This window comes from Oncorhynchus masou, chromosome 21, assembly GCF_036934945.1.
Source record: "Oncorhynchus masou masou isolate Uvic2021 chromosome 21, UVic_Omas_1.1, whole genome shotgun sequence".
Taxonomy (NCBI): Eukaryota; Metazoa; Chordata; class Actinopteri; order Salmoniformes; family Salmonidae; genus Oncorhynchus; species Oncorhynchus masou.
This window is the reverse complement of record NC_088232.1, coordinates 31381741-31407354: the sequence shown is the minus strand read 5'-3', so window position 1 is coordinate 31407354 and position 25614 is coordinate 31381741. Positions and strand designations below refer to the sequence as shown.

The following is a 25614-nucleotide window of genomic DNA, read 5'->3' as shown; positions in this document are numbered from 1 at the left end:
AAGTGAAGTCCAGGCTGAAGTCCAGAATGGTGATTTGTTGTAAGTGTTTTCCTGATTTCAGCAAGAGAACAGCAGGTCTATGTGTGTGTGGAAGGCAGTGCAGTGATCAGGTGAGATGGAGAGAGCTGAGCAGCAGGAGGAGGAGGGGAGATGAGGAAGTCACCCATGCAGAGAGTTTCATTTTCTCTGTTCTGTCTGATAAATAATGAATTGCTGAACTTAAGAAGAAAATTGACCCACTTTTTTATGTTGAGAAGAAGAAGCCAGAGCTAGAGAGCCACACTAAGAGAGACAGGGTAGATTATCTCTGCAGTCTCTACATCAGAACAGAAAAACATAGACACTTTGAAATGTTCAAGCAGCCATGGACACTCCATGTACTGCTCTCTAATCCACTCTGTGCTTTTTAAGATGCTTCTTCACCACACAAGTCTAGATTTAGCTCCTATTGCAATATCTCCTAGCCTCCGTTATGACTCTCCTTAAGGCCTGTGTGTGTGTGTAGGTACTGTATGTGTGTGTGCACATGTGCGTGTGTCTCCGTGCATGTGCGTACATGTGCTTTCCAGTGTGTGTATGCTTCCTCGTATACATGTGTGCTTGTGTGTGGCCCTTCCCCCTCCCCCGGCATGTATATTTGGGACAGGAGTGGGAGGAGGATGACAGGCTGGATCACCTAGGGAGCAGTGATGTGTCATCCATTCGCCTACAGAGACGCTTCCCAGAGGGGGAGTACAAGTCCTTTCTCTCCTGCCCCCACTCCGAGGGCCTGTGTGATGGGGCTGCCCAGAGACCGAGAGAAGGTGGTATGGAGAAATGGACAAGCGTCTCTCCTCATATTCCAGGAAAGCGTGACAGAATGACAGAGTTTGGTCTGGAGTTCTGACTGTGCCTCCACAGCTCTGCATCATCTGTCCCTCTTCAATATCTGAATGTGGGATTTCAGCCTCACATCCAAGTCAGCAATACATTTTGATTATGAGTTTGAACCGAAGGGTTGGCATGCGGTGCGGGAGTCAGGGGTACGGTTTGGATCCTGTATTCATTCTGATTCTGGGATTGTGCGAGTATTGTTAGAGAGCCAACAGAGTATCTATCACATACCCCATGCTCCAGGAACCTCCACTCTCTAGCTTACTGGGATAAATATAACTCTGTAATATAACTCTAAATCTAATCAAGAGGAGAGATGAGACCACCTACACACTCCCAGACCATCCAGCTACCAGGATTAGCTTCCCTGACCAATATCTCCTCCCAGGAATTACACAATTACAGTACCTCCCACTCCCTGGCCCTGCATTCTCCTGCAGGCTTGAGACGTTTTTGAAATAAGGGGGGGGAGAGAGAGAGAAGTGTTTCAATGCAGTTATATCATGTTTTATTACTCTGAGTGCTTTGCATAATTGATATTAGTAGAAGGTCTGCATGCTGGCAGCTGTATATTTAAGTGCTTGGACCTTTTTCAGTCAGTGTGCTGACTAGGCTTGGCTCTGCCACTGGAGCACTGCTGATTAGATACATTTTTACCTCAGCACCTGAAAGTGGAGAAATTAACTAGGCTTTTGATCATCATCTCTGTCTTAATGAGTCGGGGGAGAGGAGTGACTTGTGACAATGTAACATAGCACAGCAGCACGCATCTCAGCCATCTCAGTAATTGGCAGCACAACCTACAGTGTTTCCTACAATACTGCATGGAGGCAGGTTTTGACAGTGTTGTGGTGGCAACGTGTGACTTATGAAGTCAGCGGTACACTACCTTTTTAACAGGCTTGTTTGTCATTGGCACAGTGCTGCACACTGTAGCCTATCAGGTTAATCAGGCTTACCAAGACCGCAACGATGAATGACTGGACAATTCCCAGTGCATCATTAATGAATGAAGATATCATGTAGATAGGGATGTCGAGAGAGGGAGGGAGAGGGAGGGAGGCAGGGAGAGATCAAGTGTGAGAAAGTAGAAAGGGGGTGGTGTGTTGGAATTGAGAGGGAGATAGATAGAAAGAGAGAGAGGCAGGGTTAATCGTGTCCCTTAGTACAAGGCAACCAATTCCTCATGGGCCCTATTTGATATTGAGTTTTGGAGATAAGACAACAATCGTTGTTTCTCGATTTCTTTCTGTCTCTGTCCCCTCCCCTCTCCCTCTTTTTCTCCCCACTCTGTTTCTAGCACTCTCTCCATCACTTCTTTGTCTTGAGCCAGAGGTCGATTGTTACAACAGAGCCTCAGAGAAGAAAAGAGTTCAAAGGCAGACCAAACACACCCTTGTAGTGAGCGGTTCATAAGGACCTTGAACCCTTTTTCCCCCTCTGGCCCAAATATTACTTCATCAACTGTGTAAACATAGGATTGTTGTACTATTTTTATTTCTACTTTGAACCAGGGTAGGATTTTATTGATTTGAGGTTCATTGTATTTCTGTTTTTTCAACGAGCTTTGAAGTCTGCTCCAAAATAGAGCCTACGCAATGCTGCTTGGAATAATTCTTCCCTCAGTCTGCCGAACTGTCTGCAAGAAAAGTGCTTGTTGATATACATATCCTGTATAGTATAGTATATTCTAGAATAGGCCGCAAGGGGCTGTGTATTTCTAAGTTATTCTTTCTTTCTTTCTTTACATATTTTAGAGATTTCAGTGGCAGTCGTTCTTCTAGTTGAAAAAATAAAAACTTCTAATGGGGTTAGAAAGGTTGGATTTATATTAACAACAAACTTATTACAGTTGGGAGAATCAGGTCATCGGGTCATTTGTATTTTCTCCATCTTGATCAGGTTGTTATTGTAAAAGAGAACGTTTTCTCAATTACTTACCTAGTTAAATAAAGGCAAAATAAATCAAATATGTTTGTGGAAGTTTTTTTTTTTCCTGCGGTAAGTCTCTGTAGGGTAGAACAGGTGTAGTCGGTCTGTTTTCAGGCTTCTATTATCAACTTACCCTTACTGCCCCTCTCGAAAATAACCTTTAAAGTACTCCAGGCCCTCTTTCCATCTGAATAATTAATCTGTCTGTTTCTGTCTGTGTCCGTGTTTCTTGTTGTTTTATGTTTGATGGCTATTTTATGTTCTGTACCGTCTTGTGGGGTGAGCTCATAGCTGCTCCCCTTCCGGCAACACTGCTAATTCTCCTCTCCATTACCATACACATGAAGACATCTGCATACTGTCCTGTCTCTCTAGGAGCTCAAAGCCCCTCTCTCAGACGAAGGCAGGATGAACTTGGAGGGGACGATGCCTAAATGCACATCCATTTTGTCTCCCATACATGTTTCGACAAATAATGCTGGTGTATTCCTGACATCATTATGTTATCGTTCCCTTAATTGATATCCCCAATTTTATGTTTGAATGATATGACTTGAGTTCCCACATAGGTGGAAAGCTGCCGTATCTGAGAATAACTCTGGCAGAACGACTGTAATGTGGTCAGATATTGTGAAGAGTACTCCTCGGTAAACTGTAATGAATAGGACATTCATCCCTGTTGATAGCAATGGTTTGTAATTTGTCCTGCTCTACCATATGGATGTAAAATAAAGTCAAAAGTTCCATAACAGACAGATGGAGAGAATAATTGGGTCAGTGAAATTAGTTTGAATAATTAAAATAAGTCAAGCCACTTGTCTGAGAGCCGTGTGGTCCAAGTATGTGTCTTGAGTTTTAGCTTCCCAAGCATGCCAAACATACTACCATGACAACCTTGTTTCTTTTCCAAGCCTAATTGCCTCTCACTCAAGAGGTCCATGCAAATCGGTATAGCACTTAACCTGTCAATCAAAGTTGAGACCTTTTTCCCCCCTTAACTTTATTCAAATCTACCCACCTACTCAAGCTGCCCAAGTCATGGTCTCTAGAGAATCTCTGTTTGACAGAGAGAAAAGCTAACCTGTAATGCTGTAATTAAAAGAAGTGGGAAGTGGGAAACACGCTGGGAAACACGCTGTCCCTGCACTGGATGAACCAAGACAGTGAGTCATCACATAAATGTAGACTACATTTCAGCAAAAACTTTAGTTGTCTTGTAATGAATAGTCACTGCCTCCCAACTAAGCCTACAGTACATACTATCTGCAGGTGATGTGATTGACAAGTCCTTTCTTTCCCCTTCCTTGTCCCTACACTAGCCCACTGACCCAGCAGGGGGCTTGATACAATGACATTAAGTGACATTACGCAGCCACTTCCAACAGAGGTGCCGGGTACAGCGAGGAGGGGACATGTCCTGACAAGGCTGAGAGAAAGAATGTGAGGGAATAATAATATATTCCGGCCATGTTGAAGAGCCACATGCCTCGACTGTCAGCTGCAGAGGGACCATTATTATTTTAACCAAGAATAATACTCCAGTCTACTGGCTGGCTGAGGTCCCTGTCATTCCCAATTGAATTAGTATCTAGGCGCCAGGAGAGGAGAGCAGATTGGCAAAGCAGGTTGAATAATAGACTGAGGCACAGTCAGGAGTGCAGATGGATATTTTCATAGAGATCCCTTCTAAAGCCAGACTTCACTGCACTGCGCTGTCAATGGGACACGTGATGAATGGATAGCCAGATAGGCAGACAGACAGGTGCTCTTTATCAGTTTGCATATACATTTCTCTGGTTCCTTTGTTGTTTTCAGAGTCATATTCAGTGCATTCGTAAAGTATTCAGACTTTACTTTTTCCATATTTTCTTATGTTACAGACATGTTCTAAAATGAATTAAATAGATTTTTCCCCTCATCAATCTACACACATTACCCAATAATAACAAAGCAAAAACAGGTTTAGACAATTTCATAAATGTATAAAAATACAACTGAAATATCAAATTGACATAAGTATTCAGACACTTTACTCAGTAGTTTGTTGAAGCACCTTTGGCAGCGATTTAAGCCTTGAGTCTTCTTGGGTATTTTTTTATTTTATTTAACCTTTATTTAACTAGGAAAGTCAGTTAAGAACAAATTCTTATTTACAATGATGGCCTACACCGGCCAAATCCTAACCCGGACGACGCTGGGTCAATTGTGCACTGCCCTATGGGACTCCCAATCACGGCCGGTTGTGATACAGCCTGGAATTGAACCAGGGTCTGTAGTGATGCTTCTAGCACTGAGATACAGTGCCTTAGACCACTGCGCAACTCAGGAGCCCACTCAGGTGTATGACGCTACAAGCTTGACACATCTGTATTTGGGGAGTGTTTCCATTCTTCTCTGCAGATCCTCTCAGGCTCTGTCAGGTTGGATGGGGAGCATCGCTGCACAGCTATTTTCAGGTCTCTCAAGAGATGTTCGATCAGGTTCAATTCGAGGCTCTGGCTGGGCCATTCAAGGACATTCAGAGACTTGTCCCGAAGCCACTCCTGTGTTGTCTTGGCTGTGTGCTTAGGGTCATTGTCCTATTGGAAGGTGAACCTTCGGCCCAGTCTGATGTCCTGAGTGCTCTAGAGCAGGTTTTCATCAAGAATCTCTCTGTACTTTGCTCCGTTCATCTTTCCCTCGATCCTGACTAGTTTGGCCGGGCGGCCAGCTCTAGGAATAGTCTTGGTGGTTCCAAACTTCTTCCATTTAAGAATGATGGAGACCAGAATTGTTTTCGTACCCTTCCCCAGATCTGTGCCTTGACACAATTCTGTCTCGACAGGTGTGTGCCTTTCCAAATCATGTCCAATCAATTGAATTTACTACAGGTGGACTCCAATCAAATTTCAAATAACCTGTTTCGCTTTGTCATTATGGGGTATTGTGTGTAGATTGATGAGGAAAACATTTTATTTAATCAATTTTAGAATAAGGCTGTAACAAAATGTGGAAAAATCAAGGGGTCTGAATACTTTCCGAATGCACTGTATACAGAATAATGTATTACTTTTCATTCATAAATAATTTATAAAAATGAGATTACTCTTCCATTTTTTTGTACTCTGCAGGTAATTTTTCGTAAGATCAGTGACGTGAAGAAGGAGGAGGAGGAGCGCCTGCGTCAGAAGAACGAGGTTCAGCTGACCATCCCCCAGGACCATCCGGTCAGGAAGCTCTTCCAGAAGTTTAAGCAGCAGAAGGAACTGCAGAGGAATCAGGGGGCGTCCTCCCAGCTGGACCTGGAGAAGAACCAGCTCCAAGTGGAGCACCACCTTCACCCCATCCCCCACAGCCTGCAGCTGTCTCACTCCAGCCTGCAACACTCCCTGCCCCTCAACATCCAGCGGCCTGGACCCCACTCCTCCCTGCAAGGGCTCCAGAATGGGGCTCCCCCTACGGGCTGCAGTAGCAGTGTGCTCACCGTGTCACAGGTCACGCCCATGCAGTCTAGTCCTGCCATGGGGGAGCCGCCTCCAGTCCGACTCAAGGTGAGCAGCAGCCCTGCTCTGGTAAAGCCTCCTGCTGCCAGGGGCTGGGGGCGCCTCAAAAACGTGGCTGCCCCACCTCCCGTGGTCAGGAAGGAGGGACTGAACAATGTAGCTAAAGCCGTTTCTGTGGAGATGCTATCTCAGCAGGGCAGGGGTCAGGAGGCGGGGCTCAGAGGAGGAGAGGGAGAGGACAACCGCCTCCATAAGACAGACTCCTGCGACAGCGGCATCACTAAGAGTGAGCTGCGTATAGACAGGGCCGGGGAGGCCCCCCTGCCACACCCGTTCGGCCCCATCCCAGAGCAGGCCCTGCAGGCTGCGCTCCAGGAGACCCGGCTGGAGCTCCGGGGGGACCTCCAGACTCTGGGGGGCCGGCTGGGGGCCCTGGAGAAACAGGTGGCTCAGATCTTCAAACTGCTGACCTCTACAGAGAAGAGGAGGCCGTCTCTACCTCTGGCCGCCACCCCCAAAACCAAAACCAAACGTCAGGACATCTTCACTGTCTCCAGACCCGTTTCTCCTGACTTAGTGGACGATGACGGGCACATCTGAAGAGGACAAAACACCACTGTTCGACGTACCTTAACATTTGCACACAAACTTTTAACTCATGTCCATCATGAGACCTTTCTTGATTGTAAATATTTCTCTATGCATGTCCAGCTGGATTCTGGCTTGCCAAAGAAACTAAAAGTCTATTCAGGGGCGCAACTTTGGTTTTAGAAGTGGGGGGCATCTAAAGCTAATTTCCTGCATTTCTACTAGGTCTGTTCCCAACAACAAACAAATATTAGTTGATCAAGAGTAGTCTTTTATTTAGACCAATCAATTGGTTGAAGTTTTTAAACATATATTTTTACGCATATAGACTCACCCTATGTGTTCTAATAAAATCAACTAGGCTATAAGTACTGAAATTGTCTGATACTTTGAGCACGCTGTTTGATTAAATAATTACGACACACAAATAACTCAACAGGGAGCCAGAGATCAAGATAGCCTAACCAAAAGAAAAAATAATTTTCCAGACCCTCGCTGCTGCTAGCCTTCGCAGATTCTGCCTTTATGCTGCTTAAGTTGCTGGTAATAGGCTACACCAGCGGTCGGCAACCTTTTCTATTTGAAGTGCAAGCTTATGATATCATTTCTAACAAACTGCGTGACTGTTATGATTTTTATATGCACATTTTCGTGGAACAGTTTCATTTAATTTATTATAGGCTTTGTAAATCAAAATCTTTATCTGTGGTTAATCTACAGTTTATCTAAATATAAATGAAAATGATACAAATCTAAAAGTAACTTTTATTGCCATTGCCAACTATGTAAAAATAGCCTATTTAAAGCCAACACATAAAAACATTGAAGCCTGCAGGTAGAAAATATCCTGATTAAAAATAAATATCCTATAAATCACATTGGTACGCATGGCCTGTCTATCAACTGGGTCGCTCGAAACTCGTACTAGCAAACTTGAAACATTGTGTAAAATATTCTGGGCCCTCAGATATTCCAGTGCCAGTGAGCTCGGGACAGACACAGCTGTAGGCTAATTGTGCAAGGGATGTTTCCACTGGACCTGAGCATTACATTTTTACTTTTCATGCTGAGTGGTTATCGAAAGGGAGAGAGCTGGAAATATTGTTCAAATACTTAGAGTAACTATTGTCATTATCAGTTGATTCTAAAACAGACTTTGTTTACTTGCTGTTTGAGGTGAAGAAAAATGACTTTGAGAATCTCCACAGCTCATTAGTGGTGGTGAATTAAGACAATCAGAAATACTATCAGACATCCCCAAGTGGGTGCATTTATAGGCCTACATTTGCGTGCAGGCCAGGTGGGTCAGAAGTTTACATACACTCAATTAGTACTTGGTAGCATTGCCTTAAAATTGTTTAACTTGGGGCAAACGTTTCGGTTAGCCTTTCACAAGTTTCCCACAATAAGTTGCCTGAATTTTGGTCCATTCCTCCTGACAGAGCTGGTGTAACTGAGTCAGGTTTGTATGCCTCCTTGCTTGCACCTGCTTTTTCAGTTCTGCCCACAAATTGTCTATAGGATTGAGGTCAGAGCTTTGTGATGGCCACGCCAACACCTTGACTTTGTTGTCCTTAAGCCATTTTGCCACAACTTTGGAAGCATGATTGAGGTCATTGTCCATTTGCGACCAAGCTTTAACTTCCTGACTGATGTCCTGAGATGTTGCTTCAATATATCCACATAATTTTCCCTCCTCGTGATGCCATCTATTTTGTGAAGTGCACCAGTCATTTACATTTACATTTAAGTCATTTAGCAGACGCTCTTAACCAGAGCGACTTACAAATAGGTGAATTCACCTTCTGACATCCAGTGGAACAGCCACTTTACAATAGTGCATCTAAATCATTTAAGGGGGGGGTGAGAAGGATTACTTTATCCTATCCTAGGTATTCCTTGAAGAGGTGGGGTTTCAGGTGTCTCCGGAAGGTGGTGATTGACTCCGCTGTCCTGGCGTCGTGAGGGAGTTTGTTCCACCATTGGGGGGCCAGAGCAGCGAACAGTTTTGACTGGGCTGAGCGGGAACTGTACTTCCTCAGTGGTAGGGAGGCGAGCAGGCCAGAGGTGGATGAACGCAGTGCCCTTGTTTGGGTGTAGGGCCTGATCAGAGCCTGGAGGTACTGCGGTGCCGTTCCCCTCACAGCTCCGTAGGCAAGCACCATGGTCTTGTAGCGGATGCGAGCTTCAACTGGAAGCCAGTGGAGAGAGCGGAGGAGCGGGGTGACGTGAGAGAACTTGGGGAGGTTGAACACCAGACGGGCTGCGGCGTTCTGGATGAGTTGTAGGGGTTTAATGGCACAGGCAGGGAGCCCAGCCAACAGCGAGTTGCAGTAATCCAGACGGGAGATGACAAGTGCCTGGATTAGGACCTGCGCCGCTTCCTGTGTGAGGCAGGGTCGTACTCTGCGGATGTTGTAGAGCATGAACCTACAGGAACGGGCCACCGCCTTGATGTTAGTTGAGAACGACAGGGTGTTGTCCAGGATCACGCCAAGGTTCTTAGCGCTCTGGGAGGAGGACACAATGGAGTTGTCAACCGTGATGGCGAGATCATGGAACGGGCAGTCCTTCCCCGGGAGGAAGAGCAGCTCCGTCTTGCCGAGGTTCAGCTTGAGGTGGTGATCCGTCATCCACACTGATATGTCTGCCAGACATGCAGAGATGCGATTCGCCACCTGGTCATCAGAAGGGGGAAAGGAGAAGATTAATTGTGTGTCGTCTGCATAGCAATGATAGGAGAGACCATGTGAGGTTATGACAGAGCCAAGTGACTTGGTGTATAGCGAGAATAGGAGAGGGCCTAGAACAGAGCCCTGGGGGACACCAGTGGTGAGAGCGCGTGGCGAGGAGACAGATTCTCGACACGTCACCTGGTAGGAGCGACCTGTCAGGTAGGACGCAATCCAAGCGTTGGCCGCGCCGGAGATGCCCAACTCGGAGAGGGTGGAGAGGAGGATCTGATGGTTCACAGTATCGAAGGCAGCCGATAGGTCTAGAAGGATGAGAGCAGAGGAGAGAGAGTTAGCTTTAGCAGTGCGGAGCGCCTCCGTGATACAGAGAAGAGCAGTCTCAGTTGAATGACTAGTCTTGAAACCTGACTGATTTGGATCAAGAAGGTCATTCTGAGAGAGATAGCGGGAGAGCTGGCCAAGGACGGCACGTTCAAGAGTTTTGGAGAGAAAAGAAAGAAGGGATACTGGTCTGTAGTTGTTGACATCGGAGGGATCGAGTGTAGGTTTTTCAGAAGGGGTGCAACTCTCGCTCTCTTGAAGACGGAAGGGACGTAGCCAGCGGTCAGGGATGAGTTGATGAGCGAGGTGAGGTAAGGGAGAAGGTCTCCGGAAATGGTCTGGAGAAGAGAGGAGGGGATAGGGTCAAGCGGGCAGGTTGTTGGGCGGCCGGCCGTCACAAGAAGCGAGATTTCATCTGGAGAGAGAGGGGAGAAAGAGGTCAGAGCACAGGGTAGGGCAGTGTGAGCAGAACCAGCGGTGTCGTTTGACTTAGCAAACGAGGATCGGATGTCGTCGACCTTCTTTTCAAAATGGTTGACGAAGTCATCTGCAGAGAGGGAGGAGGGGGGGAGGGGGAGGAGGATTCAGGATGGAGGAGAAGGTGGCAAAGAGCTTCCTAGGGTTAGAGGCAGATGCTTGGAATTTAGAGTGGTAGAAAGTGGCTTTAGCAGCAGAGACAGAGGAGGAAAATGTAGAGAGGAGGGAGTGAAAGGATGCCAGGTCCGCAGGGAGGCGAGTTTTCCTCCATTTCCGCTCGGCTGCCCGGAGCACTGTTCTGTGAGCTCGCAATGAGTCGTCGAGCCACGGAGCGGGAGGGGAGGACCGAGCCGGCCTGGAGGATAGGGGACATAGAGAGTCAAAGGATGCAGAAAGGGAAGAGAGGAGGGTTGAGGAGGCAGAATCAGGAGATAGGTTGGAGAAGGTATGAGCAGAGGGAAGAGATGATAGGATGGAAGAGGAGAGAGTAGCGGGGGAGAGAGAGCGAAGGTTGGGACGGCGTGATACCATCCGAGTAGGGGCAGTGTGGGAAGTGTTGGATGAGAGCGAGAGGGAAAAGGATACAAGGTAGTGGTCGGAGACTTGGAGGGGAGTTGCAATGAGTGGAAGAACATCATCTAGTAAAGATGAGGTTGAGCGTATTGCCTGCCTTGTGAGTAGGGGGGGAAGGTGAGAGGGTGAGGTCAAAAGAGGAGAGGAGTGGAAAGAAGGAGGCAGAGAGGAATGAGTCAAAGGTAGACGTGGGGAGGTTAAAGTCGCCCAGGACTGTGAGAGGTGAGCCGTCCTCAGGAAAGGAGCTTATCAAGGCATCAAGCTCATTGATGAACTCTCCGAGGGAACCTGGAGGGCGATAAATGATAAGGATGTTAAGCTTGAAAGGGCTGGTAACTGTGACAGCATGGAATTCAAAGGAGGCGATAGACAGATGGGTAAGGGGAGAAAGAGAGAATGACCACTTGGGAGAGATGAGGATCCCGGTGCCACCACCCCGCTGACCAGAAGCTCTCGGGGTGTGCGAGAACACGTGGGCGGACGAAGAGAGAGCAGTAGGAGTAGCAGTGTTATCTGTGGTGATCCATGTTTCCGTCAGTGCCAAGAAGTCGAGGGACTGGAGGGAGGCATAGGCTGAGATGAACTCTGCCTTGTTGGCCGCAGATTGGCAGTTCCAGAGGCTACCGGAGACCTGGAACTCCACATGGGTCGTGCGCGCTGGGACCACCAGATTAGGGTGGCCGCGGCCACGCGGTGTGGAGCGTTTGTATGGTCTGTGCAGAGAGGAGAGAACAGGGATAGATAGACACATAGTTGACAGGCTACAGAAGAGGCTACGCTAATGCAAAGGAGATTGGAATGACAAGTGGACTACACGTCTCGAATGTTCAGAAAGTTAAGCTTACGTAGCAAGAATCTTATTGACTAAAATGATTGAAATGATACAGTACTGCTGGAGTAGGCTAGCTGGCAGTGGCTGCGTTGTTGACTTTGTAGGCTAGCTGGCAGTGGCTGCGTTGTTGACACTACACTAATCAAGTCGTTCCGTCGAGTGTAATAGTTTCTACAGTGCTGCTATTCGGGGGCTAGCTGGCTAGCTAGCAGTGTTGATTACATTACGTTACGTTAAAAGAACGACAATAGCTGGCTAGCTAACCTAGAAAATCGCTCTAGACTACACAATTGTCTTAGATACAAAGACGGCTATGTAGCTAGCTAGCTACGATCAAACAAATCAAACCGTTGTACTGTAATGAAGTGAAATGAAAATGTGATACTACCTGTGGAGCGAAGCGGAATGTTGACCGGGTTGTTGAAGTTCAATTCGGTGGACGTTGGCTAGCTGTTGGCTAGCTAGCTAGCAGTATCTCCTACGTTAAGGACGACAAATAGCTGGCTAGCTAACCTCGGTAAATTAAGATAATCACTCTAAGTCTACACACTCTAAACTACACAATTATCTTGGATACGAAGACAGCAAAGACAACTATGTAGCTAGCTAACACTACACTAATCGAGTCGTTCAGTTGAGTGTAATAGTTTCTACAGTGCTAGTAGACGGTGGACGTTAGCTAGCTGCTGGGCAGATAGCAGTGTAGACTACGTTAGGACGACGAAATACGATAATTACGCAATTATCTTTGATACAAAGACGGCTATGTGGCTAGCTAAGAAGAAATTGCTAAGATTAGACAAATCAAACCGTTGTACTATAATGAAATGTAATGAAAATGTAATGAAAAGTTATACTACCTGCGGACCGAAGTGTAGATGCGACCGCTCGCTCCAACCCGGAACCGGTCCCTCCTGCAGCAAAGCGCCTCCAAAACATGATGCTGCCACCCTCGTGCTTTACAGTTGGGATGGTGGTCTTCGGCTTGCAAGCCTCCCCCTTTTTCCTCCAAACATAACGATGGTCATTATTGCCAAACAGTTTATCAGACCAGAGGACACAGAAAGTACGATCTTTGTCTCCATGTGCAGTTGCAAACTGTAGTCTGTTTTTTTTATGGCGGTTTTGGAGCAGTGGCTTCTTCCTTGCTGAGTGGCCTTTCAGGTTATGTCGATATAGGACTTGTTTAACTGTGGATATAGATACTTTTGTACCTGTTTACTCCAGCATCTTCACAGGGTCCTTTGCTATTGTTCTGGGATTTCTTTGCACTTTCTCACCAACGTACATTCATCTCTAGGAGACCGAACGCGTCTCCTTCCTGAGCGGTATGACGGCTGTGTGGTTCCATGGTGTTTATACTTGCGTACTATTGTTTGTACAGATGAACGTGGTACCATCAGGCGTTTGGAAATTGCTCCCAAGGATGAACCAGACATGTGGTCTACCATTTTTTTTCCTGAGGTCTTGGCTGATTTCTTTAGATTTTCCCATGATGTCAAGCAAAGAGGCACTGAGTTTGAAGGTAGGCCTTGAAATACATCCACAGGTACACCTGCAATTGATTCAAATGATGTCAATTAGCCTATCCAAAGCTTCTAAAGCCATGACATAATTTTCTGGAATTTTCCAAGCTGTTTAAAGGCACAGTCAACTTAATGCATGTAAACTTCTGACCCACTGGAATTGTGATACAGTGAATTATAAGTGAAATAATCTGTCCGTAAACAATTGTTGGAACAATTACTTGTGTCATGCACAAAGTAGATGTCCTAACCGACTAGCTAAAACTATATTTTGTTAACAAGACATTTGTGGAGTGGTTGAAAAACAAGTTTTTAATGACTCCAACCTAAGTGTATGTAAACTTCTGACTTCAAATGTATAATGGGGAATTGAGAGACACAGCAAACAATGCACACAACGTTATGAAACATTGAATACCCACGAAAGGGCGGGAGAGAATGCCTTCTGGAGAAAGACGTGCCTTGTTCATCTGAACCACAATCCCCATATTGTTGGACCATGTAATCCCTGCGGCCTCCTCAATGGATTAGTCCACTGAGACGGGCGCAAATCAGACACGTGTCTCGTGTGCCATAATCTATTTGCTACTGCTGGACTAACAAAAATCTCATGTTTTCAATACAGACACCTTTTGTCATACAGAAATCAAATATAGAGATGCATAACTTGACATTTCTGCCATCCATTGTGACATTGTGGGAGGATAACCAACCTTCCAATTAATGGCATAGCATTTCTTAGCTGCTATAAATGCTGAGTTTCACAGTTTCTTCTGATAACATTCTCCAATATCAACATTTCCAAGCAAACAAAAACAGGGAGATAGGTGAATCTGTAGACATGCTGAGATAAAATCACATTCTCTGACAGAATTCAGCCAGCCTTCACAAGATCATAACATAACACATATGTTCCCTTTGGTGTTTTACACATCCAGTAGAGAAATTATATTTCTGAGTGCTTGATATTCAGTTTCACTGGCATAAAGTATGTTCTATGGATGGTCAAAAACTGCAGTTTATGTCTGAGATGATATGAACATGACAGATTATTCAAACATATCTGTATCCATTCATCATCATCAGTAGTGTTTCCCAGGTCTCCCTCACATTTTGTTTTGTGTCATCAGGAAAAGCCTCTATCAAACTTTGATACAGTTTGGAAACCAACTTGAAGTTTGTCAGACTGCCTTAAAATAGTTTAAATCTTTGAAGCTTCTGGATTGTCCAGTGTTTGCTGCACAGAGAGAATAAAGTGTTGTATCTGCAAAAGTTCACATGAGCGCCGTCACAGACTGGACTTCCCTGGTTGCCTGACCCAGCTGAGACCCCTGTCATCATCTGATCCTGCTAAGATGAGGCATGGCAAAGAATTACCTTGGTGTACATTTATACATTATATTATCCAATAATAGAATCAATGGTTCAATCATTTAAATGACCATTATTCCCAGATCTCAGACTGTAGTCTACCCATCAAATCAAGATGGCACTTTGTATCCATTCACTGATTGTTATAATATACTGCAAAATTCACCTGAGCTCCGTAGACCGGTCTTCCCTGGCTGTCTGATCCTGATAAAACATGATGAGCATAGTATTGTGTACTGACTGCACTATGACAGTGTAGCCTGTAGTGCTGTTTATACCATGTCAGTGTGAAAAGTAGGGAATTAGCTTGGAAAACTGACAGATCAATAATGTTACATTGCTATACTGTGTCTAATAAAAACTCACATCGCGCTGTCAAAACAATTCTGAATATCAGTTTTCAGTTGCTTGGCCGCTGGTTTCTTCATTTGATTTAGGTCTAGTGTGATTGAGGCATAAGTAATAGCTAAAGTTAGTGAGCTATCCAGCTAACGTTAGCAGGAAACTAGCAAAGTTAATTTACTTCTGTTGAAACGGAACAAAAAGGCTACAAAACAATTCATACACATAACAGCTGTTAGATACAGCAAACTGACACATAGCTAGAGACTAGAGCGTAACTGGCTGTGGTAGCTACTAGCTAGCTGGTTCATTCTCTTCAGACAGAACTTAAGTCGAGAAGGGATTAAATATTACTGTAGCTAACGTTACAGGTCAGTTACACTACTAGCTCAGCACTGGTAATATAAGTCAAACAGCAGTTACAGGTACCTTGCCAGCTACATCAGTCAAATAATTAGTAGCCAGTTTCTCCTCTGCTTGCTTTTACGACTTGGAGAAAAATTGCATCACACACAGCAGATACAGAGACAGCAGCTGCAGACAGCAGCACCGTGCCTTTCAGAAGCTTTGCCGTCCGCATGGTCTTTGTTGTCCGCATGCACCTAAATCCAGCCCAATGAACCCGCCAAACAGCCTACCCGACCGCTCTGAGGCGTCCGCATGGTCCTAAAGCACACCGATGGCGCTTTTAGTATCACAGTGCAATGGTAAAACTGAGGGGGGGGGGACAAAAATAACATTTCAGAATGTGGGGGTCGTGTCACTAGTGAAAGTTGCGCCCCTGACTCTATTTACTTCTTGCCTGTATATTATGCAGTTGACTGCATGCAAATGTGTTGAAAGAGAACCAAGATTTTATTGATCTACTCTATATATAAATATTTTTTAATTATTGACAATTTCCAATGTTGACATTCAGGGTATGTATAGAGGTAGCACTATTAACCATGACTTGCCAATGGTTTCTGAAACACTGCATTGATACTTGGCGAATGGGGAAATCAGTAAGGTTAATGCTTTTCCCACAGAAAGAAAGTCCAGTAGCTATAGGCTAAACTTCTGGTCGTTCTGGATGATATGAGTGCCAATGCAAGTGATAAACTGATATTGATGATTGAGTGTCAATTATTGAGCACCGTCATGATTTTTCTCTTTCAAGCCTTGGTCTGTTCCAGTAAGTTGTTGCTACATACTGTACATTGATTTATATTTTTGATGATTGACATATTACAATCCTGCTTAAAAGTATGTGAACCTTTTGTGCAATGACAGATTTTTAAAGTTTTTACCATGAAATCTTAATTTAATCAGAACCAGCCTTTTGATCTGACATAACAGGTTTATATTTACCAATACCATATGTTGGTGTAGAGGAAATCATGCATGTAGTAGAAAAACAAAATTAAAAAGTAATTAGTGCAGGTGCAAAAATAATTGAACCCCAAGTTGCATTGGTTAAATCAAGTAGGTAAGTAGAATCAGGTGGGTAAATAATTGGGTACCAAATGAACCAATCAAAGGAAAGATCATTTGGAAAGAGTTTGGGCGGGACTCTGATAAATAGACATAAGAAACCTGGTAAGTTTGGTGTTACCCATTCAGGTGAATGCAAAGCACACCATGCCGAGAGGAAAGGAGCTCTCAGAGGACATCGGGACAAGGGTAGTGAGAGCACATCAGTCTGGGGAAGGTTATCAAATTATCTCAATAAGATTTTAGCTCCATCAGGCCACTGTGAGGTGAATAATTTACAAATGGAGAGCATTTAACATGACAGCAACTCAGCCTGGAAGTGGAAGCCCTTCCAAAATATCCCCAAGAGCCACAAGAACAATAATAAATCAGGTAAAAGCCAACCTAAACATAACATCTAGAGATTTGCAGACCTCCCTCGCTCAGGTAACTGTGCATGGTTCAACAATAAGACGAACACTGAATCGAAAGAAGCATCGGCTATCAAAAAAGAACCAAATCTTAACTTTGCCAGAGACCACCTGGACAGGTTTCTGGAAGTCCACTCTCTAGACCGATGAGTCCAAAATGGACCTTTTTGGTCACACTGCTATGTTTGGCGAAAATCCAACACTGCCTACCACCAAAATAACCTTATCCCAACAGTCAAGCATGGTGGTGGGAATGTCAAGATCTGGGGCTCCTTTTACTCTGGACCTGGGCGACTCCACATCATTAAGGGAACCATGATTTCTGAGGTATACCAGGAGATTCTTGAACGTCAGGCCATCAGTCAAGGAGCTGAAGCTGGGCCGAAAATGGGTCTTACAACAAGACAACGACCCAAAGCATTCAAGCAAATCTACCAAAGAATGGCTCAGGAGAAAGAAGATTTGTGTTTTGGATTGGCCAAGTCAAAATCCTGACCTAAATCCAATCGAGATGCTGTGGCAGGACCTGAAGTGGGCAGTTCATGCCAGACACCCCTCAAATCTCACAACAATTGGCTGAGTTCTGTAATCAGAGACTGATTACTGGCTACAGGAGAAGTTTACTCCAAGTTATCGCTGCTAATGGAGGTTCCACAAGCTATTGACTGAAGGGGTTCTCATATTTTTACACACATCAAATCTGAGTTTCTGTTAAAATAAACCACTTTTGTTAAAAGAAACAGTGAAAATATATATTTTTTTGTTTCTGTCATTTACTTGGAATGTCTATTACAAAATTGTTATATTTTATAACAAAATAATGACTAGCCCTATAGGGTTCGCATACTTTCAAGCAGCACTGTACAGCATATCCCCTATCACTGTCTGATTTCCTGTAGAGAGAGAGATTTTTTTCAGAAGTATTTTAGCATTAATAGCATAACAGTTTCTTCTCGTGTCTATGCATCATTTAGGGACATGTTATGCACTGACCGTATGTTGCCATGATGTGTAAATAAGGCTTTTTAAGTTCACCCTGCTGCATGAACTAGATGTGCAGACTGACTGCAATGTGGTAAATAAAGTAGGGACGTCTGAGACAGACTGACAGCATGGCTTCTGGCACATGAAGTTTAAGGCACACGAAGGTCCAGTCCTTCCAGTGACACACAGTTCCACGATCCCTACACATGGCACGAGACAGCCTCCACACAGTGACACAGTGTGTCACAAAGCCTGAACCAAGTTATATTATTGAAGATGAGTTTGTTGAGCGCACCGTCACCACTAAAGGCTCATCTCAATAAAAATATGAAATACATTTATGAAAATGCATTTGTAAATCTGCAGCCTGAGGAGCAGTGTTATGACCCAGGGTACTGTGACTGCTTGTATACACGTACAACACTTGAGCTCTTGATCTGGGTCTGATTTCCCAAGATGGTGTCTCCACAGAGGCAGATCAGTTTCCCTGGCTGCCAGAACATCAAGCAGACAGAGCATGGGAGGCTTTAGTTCTGCTGTGGTGGGTGCCTGCCTGCCTCTCAGCCTTTCCTCAACTCAACTGCACTGCAGCACTGGGCTGGGCTGGCTTCTGTTTAAAACTCACCTCTTCTCAGCTCGTCTAGCCTGCTGCAACGTGGCTCCCTCTGTGGCACAGCTATTCCAACAGAGATACCTACCTGAGTTGTTTAGTACCAATGGGGATGTCTTCTGTCCATTTTACCACCGCGTTCATGGTTATGAAGACGCATTGAATATCGCAAACTGTGATTTTCTGGGGATTGAGAACAGATTATTTCTCAATGGCACTCGTAAACTCACAGCAGTCTTATATAAAGTATGTATGTGTATGGTTCTTGCTCTAAGTCCATTGATGAATGCCTGTCTGCTACATAGGAATCTAGTCCTAGTACTACGTAATAGTACAGAGATAATTAGGATTCAGTCGAGGGATTTGTGCATATAAGTCATTCATACTGTAACACTCTTGTATACACCACAAGCCATTTGAAAGTTTCTCTCAAATGACTTAAACGGACTTGATTTTTATGAAGGGACACAGGGAGGAGGAGCAGTGGGAAGGAGAGAGTTTCTTCTGGTTCTTTCTTTAGTCTTGATTTGACTAGTGACTGGGGAAAAAAAGAGCCTGGCCAGTCTTCCCTTCATCACAGGGAGAGAACACATCACGTCTCAGTCTCAGACGCCTGAATGTATAGCTGCACCCCCCATCCCTCTCTCAGCTGACACTGCTCTCTTCTATCTCTCCTTCTCACCCCGCACACTGGTCGCTCGCTTTCTCTCAATCCCTATCCCCTTCTCCTTCGCTCTCTCTGTCCCCCTCTCTCTTCTTTCTCTCTCCTCTCTCTGAAGAACTTCAAGTGAAACTCACTGATTGTGTCTTGAGCATGCTAATATCTAGCCTCTCTCTCTCTGTTTGTGTTGACTCGATACCTCTCCATATGGAGACAGGACTGGTATGACTGGGAAGCATCTGGTCACACCTGGACTATAATTTCCAATTAATTTCTACTGGAATGTTACTGTTGTCTACCATTTGTTAAAACAATGGCATTAATAAGTAGCACTGATGATTCCCACTATTTTAACCTTTTTTTTTTTTTTTTTTTTTTTTTACAGTTGTATACCTTAACTGTAGCGTCAGCTAAATAAAGTACTGTCTGGGGCTTTCTAGTCTATTTGTCAACTTTAAAATGTGCTTCTCTACAGGGAAGGAAATGTATTATTACTGGGAAATCTACAGAATGTCAGAATCACTCTTTCAATGTATTCCCTCTTTATACTTTCAGATGGCTAAGCAGACAAAGATTTATCCACTGATTTATGTATACACTAGATGAGATGGCTTAGCAGACAAAGATTTATCTACTGATTTATGTATACACTAGATGAGATGGCTAAGCAGACAAATATTGACACACTGATTTATGTATACACTAGATGAGGATAAGAGGGTGCTGTGTTGAGGCCAATGTGTCTCCATCTTGACACTCCCCCACCATTGTAAAAATATTTTGGAATAGAAATGTATGCCACATTTAATATATTACAGACACCTTATTAATGCATACTTTTACATTATATTATGTGAGCTAAACAAAAATAAAACAAAATATACAGTATTTAAAAACATTTTCCTAGAAGTATAATGTTTTGAGATTATTAATGTCCCTACTACAACAACAAAAAATACTTAAATACAGTACATGTACTTTTGTCCTTGAAACATTTTATTGAAATACTGTAGAATTCCATTCATTCCTATAAAGGACTGTTCCAATATGTGTGTTGTGCTAATATGGCTGAACAGTGGTTTCAAAGCCTCTCAATGGCCAATACATAGCATCAGCAATCCAGGGTTTATATACATCATTGGTTTTACTGCAAAGTCCAATCTGTGATACCATATAGTAGTCAAATCTGAACTCCCAGAAATTAGATTTGCCAAGCTGATACTGTCTGTGTGTTATTAGTTATTTCTGTGTTGCGTGTGTGATTTGAATACTACTGGTCGGATACAGGGTTCTGATTTTAAGAGGAATCCGTGTAATCTGATGCAATCTTCTAGACCGAAACAGTCCAATTTAACCCATTTAAATTAATTAACATAAATTGTATTGAGGTACCTCAAACCTTTTTTGTTTTTAGGTTTTTTAGAAAGCATTTTGAGATACTTTGTCAGGCTTGATTTGGCAAGAGGTCTGCATTCCAATGATCTGTCCAATCATCTCCTGTGTTGTGATAAATCGTGTTGACTCTAGTAAACTCATTACCGCTGGAGCTGCAGTCCTTGTTCAGGCACAGGTAGGGTGCAATGAAGGGTTCTAATCGGAACTGCCAATTAAAACTGAGCAGGTTGACAGGAATTATTGTGGCTAATTTACCACCATTTGTGTGTATTGACACCAAGCCGAAGAGAAACAGTCAAGAGAAATTAGCTTCTCAAGAGCTACTAAAAATAAAGCTGCAATTGATGACTCCTGTGGGAGTGTGAAAAGTAGATGTAATGACTACTTTCTGTAATAGTTTTTGGTCACAGAGTCTGAACCCATTACCCTTGGTTAAGTGCTCTTCCTCTGAAACTGACATTCATCAATATACTGTAGGAGCATCATGCCATTGAATTCTCTTGAAATATTATTGATTGTGGCTAAATTTACTAATTTAAAGCATTTTAGGTGTACCTTCTCTTTGGTGTACTCTAAGTAAAGACATTGATTATCAAACCTAAGATCGACAAAGAAAAAGACCAAACTCCCTTTCCACTCAGTAAGGACCACTATAGATCATCCATTAAAACCACCAAATACAGTATGCGGTAATTATTTTACAGCGGTCAGTTAGAGGTGGATTTGGGTTCAGCATGGCCTTTGCGAAGGCTATCAATGTTCATGTTTTTGTTAAGATGTTCCCTCAAAAGGGAAATTATATCACAGAATCTCAGCAGAGGAGGGGTTCACCATAATCTTCACCATCATAATCATCATCTGTTCCTTCATTTCAGATCCTGCCTCCTCTTTTTCCATTAGGACGTTGCAGTGTGGTGTGTTGCACCAGTGCCCCCCAACCCCCCACACCTCCCCCTTCAGTCCTCCTGCCAGGAGCTGTTACAGGTCCCCCTTCCACCCTCCTCCCCTCTCCCCCTCCTTCCCCCAGCCAGAGGAGGAAGCGACGGTAATGTCAGAAACGATTAGAAAGACAGGGGCCGTTACAGCAGCTCTCAACAGGGCCACAGAACTGTGCTGTCTTGAGACACACAGCCAGGTCTTCTAATCTCGCCTATTTATGCTGTGTTTGACAGTGCTGTAGATTGTCAGTGAGTTTGATTAGGAGACCCAGGAGACATGGCCAGCTGACACAGAGACACAGGTCTGTTCACTGTTCCAGGTTAGGTGTACTGGGTCAAACATGTTGGCACTATGTATTTTTTACCTTGTCCAGATTTACAGATGTGACGTGGAGTCAAACAAGGATTAAAGATGGTAGAACTGTTGGTGGCTTTTCCATGGTAATTTATAACAGAGATCTCTTCATTTCCTCGCAATGATATTTTCTATTCTAAGATGGTGGAACTCTGTTGATCCTTTAATGTGGCCTTTTGGATGATCCTGGTGCCACAACATGAAAAGCCCAAAAGCAATAATCACAGAGAGACTGTACTATTAATATTAATATCCGGGGGAAGAGGGTGATAATGTCTGTGTTTATGTTTCGAGTCTTGAAGATTTTGTGATGAACCCAAGAGGCACTCTAAATGAGTCTGACACCCCTGACACCATAGGGTGTGTGTGTGTGTATTTTTGCTGTTGTATTTTTTAAAATTCGGATCCCCATTGGCTGTTGCCAAAGCAGCAGCTACTCGTCTTTGGGTTTTTCTTCGTGAGTGTGAGTGTGTGACACTGCGAGCGAGGGTGTGTGTGACGCTGTGAGTGTGTTTGACTGTCTAGGGAGTGCTCCACAGCCTCCTAAACCCCACTCACACAGTGAAGATGCTCCAAGCATGAGAGCTCAAACACAGCCCTGAAGCACCTTAGTGACACCGGTTATATAATGCTCCTTCTCATGCATATTCATAACACTTAGAAAAACAAGTTTATATCCTCTATGAAGGATTTCAAGTTCATTATCAACCACTATGCTTTGAATTTCTTGACTCTTTTTATTCAGCTCGTCTGCTTTTTCAGTAAAGAGAGCTGAGTGAGCTATACCTTATTGAAATAAACTATTCAGAGTCAGATTACATAATGTGTTAACATGTTTCAAGTTTTTCCAAGTTGTATAATGACTTGAAATAGAAAGGTGATTTATTCTATGGAGAGAATGGAAATGTCCAGCGCTGCTCTCCCTGTGCAGTACTAGTGATGGCAGCAGTTGGACATAGGTGATACACTCAGTGGTGCTGGTCAGACACACTCCACAGCGGTAGTGTAAAGTACTTAAGTAAAAAATATTTAAAGTACTGCTTAATTCGTTTTGGGGGGGTATCTGTACTTTACTATTTATATTTTTGACTACTTTTACTTCACTACATTGCTAAAGAAAATAATGTACTTTTTACTCAGTACATTTCCCCTGACACCCAAAAGTACTCGTTACATTTTGAATGCTTAGCAGAACAGGAAAATGGAACAGGAAAATATTCACACACTTATCAAGAGAACATCCCTGGTCATCCCTACTGCCTCTGATCTGGTGGAATCACTAAACACATATGCTTCGTTTGTGAATTATTTCTGAGTGTTGGAGTATGCCCCTGGCTATCCATAAATTTAAAATACAAGACAATTGTGCGGTCGGGTTTGCATAATATAAGGAATTTGAAATGATTTATACATTTACTTTTGATACTTAAGTATATTTTAGCAATTACATTTACTTTTGATACTTAAGTATATTTCAAAACAAATACTTTTAGACTTTAACTCAAGTAGTAGTTTTCTGGGTGACTTCCACTTTTACTTGAGTAATTTTCTTTTAAGGTGTCTTTACTTTTACTCAAGTATGACAATTGCTCCACAGTCACACCTCAGGGCTACAGGGTAGGTGTACATGGGGTCCATGTTGGCTGAGCAGGTAGGCAGCTGCACCGTCACCAGGTGTGTCTTGTTGTAGGTACACACACGATGATAGGACTCTATGTATGGAGGGTCCAGGACAGGCTTCTGAAGAGACACACACAGAGACCAAGTTAATTTCGATTAACATGTTTGTTCATTCAACAAGCTCCACAATTAAGTTACTCCATTGGAAGTACAGTTTATGAGAAATTAGTTTATAATAAATTTGTTTATGACTTGCTTTATTTTGTCACTGGTCGATTTAGCCTTTAGCCGGGATACAGTGATGCATTGTTCTACAATAATCAGCACACTGTAGTTTAGTACTCATAATTAAATAGTTTACAGAGTTTGCTGACCTCTGATTTGTACTGATTTGTAACCGTTATCTGCAGTCAGACTGCATAGGACTCTCTCCTGCTCTCCGTCCTCACCTCCCAGGTCTCACAGCGCCCCCAGCAGGTGTCCGTGGTGATGTGCAGCCCACCACAGCCTGGTTTCCTGGCCCGGAAAGTAAACTCCGGACAGCACAGCCAATGAAGCGGGCAGGTTGACGGATGAAGCCTGGATTAGTGTAATGCCATGATCACAGCACTGTACAGCACAGCAGCACAGAACGCAACCTGCACAGACACCACAGGGTTATCTCTACTGCCTAACATTACACTCTCTCTATATCTCTATATATTTAATAGTCTGTGTATATCAAGTTAATGTGGTGAGTATTTTTGTACTCTGATTGCTGACCCAAACTTCATAAAGAGTAAGTGTGACTGATCTAACTAAAGTGTTATAACTCACCACTGAGTACCTCTCCTCTGGGTCATCTGGGCTCACAACTGGTCTCACTGCAGTAGATCTCCACTGAAGAGGACTACCACTGAACCTCTGAATCAGGGACTGCAGTAACTCTGGTAGCTGTGATGTCTCTGACAGCACCTGCTAATGGATCCCAGGGAGGAACTTCTAGCTATTTATCCCAGCATGTCACGTCAATCAGGAGCCAGTCAGGGAATTAGTAACCTGACTGGCTCTTGCCAGAGAGTCAGGCTCCTGTCTGATCCCCCTTAGGCCTTTCTACCTCATCAGCCCAGTCACCTGTGAACTACAGGCCATTAGCCTGATTAGGGACTGTGGTTGCTTCTTTGTTCATAGCGATCCACATAGAAGAGGGGGGAAACACAATCATACCTGTAGATCTACACCCAGGCTAATTTAGCTGATGGACCTCAGGAGCTGTTCTTACAGGTGAGATCCTTTCCCTGGACCTGCTAATTAACATGTGTGTTCTTATCCATTTCAGTACAAGTCTGTAAATGTAATTACATTTTGTAAATATTAATTTATTTTTTCACAGAGCACTTACTGTAGCTCTAATTTGGATGTTTAGTGTGTGGAGCCCATGGAGACAGGAGTATTTTACGGTCTGGTCTGATATGTGTCAGCCACAGTAACGGAGATGAGAGAAGGGGGGGAGAGAGAGAGAGAGAGAGAGAGAGAGAGACGAGAAGACCTGACGGTTTATTTGGATGAATAAATACTTTGCTCATCATGAAATGACCGTCTCCCTCAGGATAATGGGGATTGGATCAGAAGAACTCAAGTACTTTACGAAATGAACCTCAAACTCCACCCAGTTATGGTTAGATTAGAGTAGCAGGGAGGGAGGATGAGTCAGGGATGACTCCACCTGATCTCAGTCATCTAAGCCCCCTCCTCACTTCCTGGATATCACATATTACCTGGCATTTTCTGAAGAGTTCTAAAGTTCAAGCCATGTTTTAAAGCTCAAATCAGGTTATCTCTGGCTCTGGATGATAATACAGTGACCTCTTGTTCCTGCTGGCAGGACTTACTATTCCCATAAATCAAAGGACCTCATTCAACCATGGACGTTTAGTTAATTATACTGTATGAGTTGTGGGGTGGGGAAAAATTGCAATTCTCAAAAACTATACAATGATAATGGACTGGCTGCCTTTGCTGTTGTCAATAACTGCACAAAAGGCCAGGTGTATATTATGATTATTTATTTTCTCAATTAAATCTGCAATAAATACTAATTTCATTACATGGCCCCAGCAGACAGCAGATCTTAAACTGGTGAGACAGTTGAACTTTTCACTATGTTCCACGCATACAG

At 43.8% G+C, this 25614-nt stretch overlaps 1 protein-coding gene and 1 pseudogene across 1 annotated transcript in view; one reads left to right on the top strand and one right to left on the bottom strand.

Moving 5' to 3' along the window:
- The window catches only part of kcnh5b (potassium voltage-gated channel, subfamily H (eag-related), member 5b), a 95367-nt gene extending 88480 nt beyond the window's left edge, over nt 1-6887 (top strand). The window contains exon 11 of the mRNA XM_064926931.1: nt 5916-6887. Within this exon, the coding sequence (XP_064783003.1) occupies nt 5916-6887 (972 nt within the window). The remainder of the gene's footprint in view (nt 1-5915) is intronic.
- An 11139-nt stretch (nt 6888-18026) lies between these two features.
- On the bottom strand, nt 18027-24298 carry LOC135507481 (glycoprotein hormone beta-5-like; annotated as a pseudogene).
- Between the last annotated feature and the right edge of the window lie 1316 nt (nt 24299-25614).